This window comes from Prunus persica, chromosome G4, assembly GCF_000346465.2.
Source record: "Prunus persica cultivar Lovell chromosome G4, Prunus_persica_NCBIv2, whole genome shotgun sequence".
Taxonomy (NCBI): Eukaryota; Viridiplantae; Streptophyta; class Magnoliopsida; order Rosales; family Rosaceae; genus Prunus; species Prunus persica.
Genome location: NC_034012.1, coordinates 24,586,887 through 24,588,888, shown reverse-complemented (window position 1 = coordinate 24,588,888; position 2,002 = coordinate 24,586,887). Strand labels below are relative to the sequence as shown.

The window sequence follows — 2,002 nt, the reverse complement described above, 5'->3', positions numbered from 1 at the left end:
CCAGAAGACAAAGCACATTGATAGGAGGTATCACTTCATCAAGGATGCATTGCAAGAAGGAGTAATCAATCTGGAATATTGTCCTACAAATGAACAATTGGCTGACATTTTTACCAAACCTCTGGCCAAAGACAGATTCAATTATCTCAGAGGCATGCTTGGAGTGAAATCACCTCAAGACTTAAAGGGGAGTGTTAAATTATAAGTGCTTGAGTTGATTTCAGGATTAAGAGTTTTGTTTTCTGCTTATTTGTATTTCTTTATACTTAGTCCAGGTGTCATAGCTTGATTGGTTAGATAGTGAATGGCTGAGATTGCTTTGATAAAATGCATCCAGCTGGTACTGGGCATAACGGTTATTTCTCCTCACACTAAGAGTGTGTTGTAGTACTGAAAATCTGAGCTAATGAGAATGTTCTCTCTGCTACACGTATAGCAGAGCAGTTTTGGATTTCTTCAAGTTTTCTTAAATTCTCTTCTCTCTTCTCACAAAATCTCATACACAGATCCTAAAACTCTAACAAAATTTCCTTTGGACAGTTAAGAAGATTTTCTTGGCGTGAAATTCAGCTTGCTACAGATAACTTCGATGAAAGCAACATAATTGGACAAGGGGGCTTTGGAAGAGTTTACAAAGGTGTCCTCTCAGACAATGTAAAGGTTGCAGTGAAACGCCTTACAGATTATAACAGTCCTGGTGGAGAGGCTGCATTCTTGAGAGAAGTACAACTCATTAGCGTTGCAGTTCACAAGAATCTTTTACGGTTGATTGGATTTTGTACAACTTCATCCGAGAGAATCCTTGTTTATCCATTCATGAAAAATCTTAGTGTTGCGTATCGCTTGAGAGGTATGTCCTAAAAGAGCATTGCTTGAGTTTACTTTTCTATTTCCCCTCTGCATTTTTCAGTATGAGTGGCTCTGAACACAAGCATGTTTTAAAACCATGGTTTGAACTTCTTTTTGTGCTTGGTAAGTGATTAGAAGCCCTAATTCAGTGTTCAGTCCCAAAAGAAAGAAGAAAAAATCATTGCTGTTGCCATGTTCTGTTCCATTTGAGAGCCTGTAATTTTACTTCTGTTTTCGTGGTTTAATTTAGCAATAGAATTCTGCAACATATTATGACATGAGGTACCATCCTTGAAATTTTTTCTGAGATGCTCCCTAATCCCTACTTCCTTTGTTGTTTTTCTTGGTAATTTTACTTACACCCATTAGGTATCGTACGGTCAACCTCACCTTCCAGCCCATACTTATGGAGGAGGTCTTTCATCGCACGTATTGATATATAACCACCATTTTGTGATTCAAATTCCCAAATACAAATTTCTATTTTCTTCAACCAACTCAATATTCAAGTAAGGACATCCTGAACACCCCCCTCCCTACTTCTTAAGGGGGGAGATAGGATTTACATCATTTGTATTTTATGCTTGTTCATTTGAAGGTTAATCATCACTTAATTCTTTGGAATGGCATATCACGATTCTCATATATCTACTGTTCAATATTTTTAATTCATAACATTTTCTTCCTGATATATGTGTTAGATTTAAAACCTGGTGAGAAAGGCTTGGACTGGTCAACAAGGAAACGCATCGCTTTTGGTGCAGCCCATGGCTTAGAGTATTTACATGAGCATTGTAATCCTAAGATTATACACCGTGACTTAAAGGCTGCAAACATTCTTCTAGATGATAATTTTGAGCCCGTTCTTGGAGATTTTGGGCTAGCAAAGCTGGTTGATACAAAATCAACTCACGTTACCACTCAAGTGCGTGGTACCATGGGTCATATTGCCCCAGAATATTTGTCCACTGGAAAATCGTCAGAAAAGACTGATGTTTTTGGATATGGTATCACACTTCTCGAACTTGTCACTGGTCAGCGTGCTATAGATTTTGCTCGGCTTGAAGAAGAGGAGGATGTTCTTCTGCTTGATCATGTAAGATTCCTGAACTCTTTGGACATATCTATACTTGATGGGATTCTTGTCCGTTAA

General features: G+C 38.0%; 1 protein-coding gene across 1 annotated transcript; it reads left to right on the top strand.

The window, feature by feature from the left end:
- On the top strand, window positions 305-2,002 carry LOC109948754 (probable LRR receptor-like serine/threonine-protein kinase At5g63710). Its single transcript, XM_020562464.1, has 3 exons — window positions 305-340; window positions 541-850; window positions 1,551-2,002. Exons 1-3 carry the CDS (start codon window positions 305-307, stop codon window positions 2,000-2,002), a joined length of 798 nt encoding a protein of 265 aa, XP_020418053.1.

Excerpts from the sequence above, each read along its gene's own strand:
- LOC109948754 (XM_020562464.1), top strand. The coding sequence starts at position 305 with ATGGCTGAGATTGCTTTGATAAAATGCATCCAGCTG. Across the intron at positions 341-540 it reads TGATAAAATGCATCCAGCTG|TTAAGAAGATTTTCTTGGCG; the intron begins GTACTGGGCATA and ends TCCTTTGGACAG. Across the intron at positions 851-1,550 it reads TGTTGCGTATCGCTTGAGAG|ATTTAAAACCTGGTGAGAAA; the intron begins GTATGTCCTAAA and ends TATATGTGTTAG.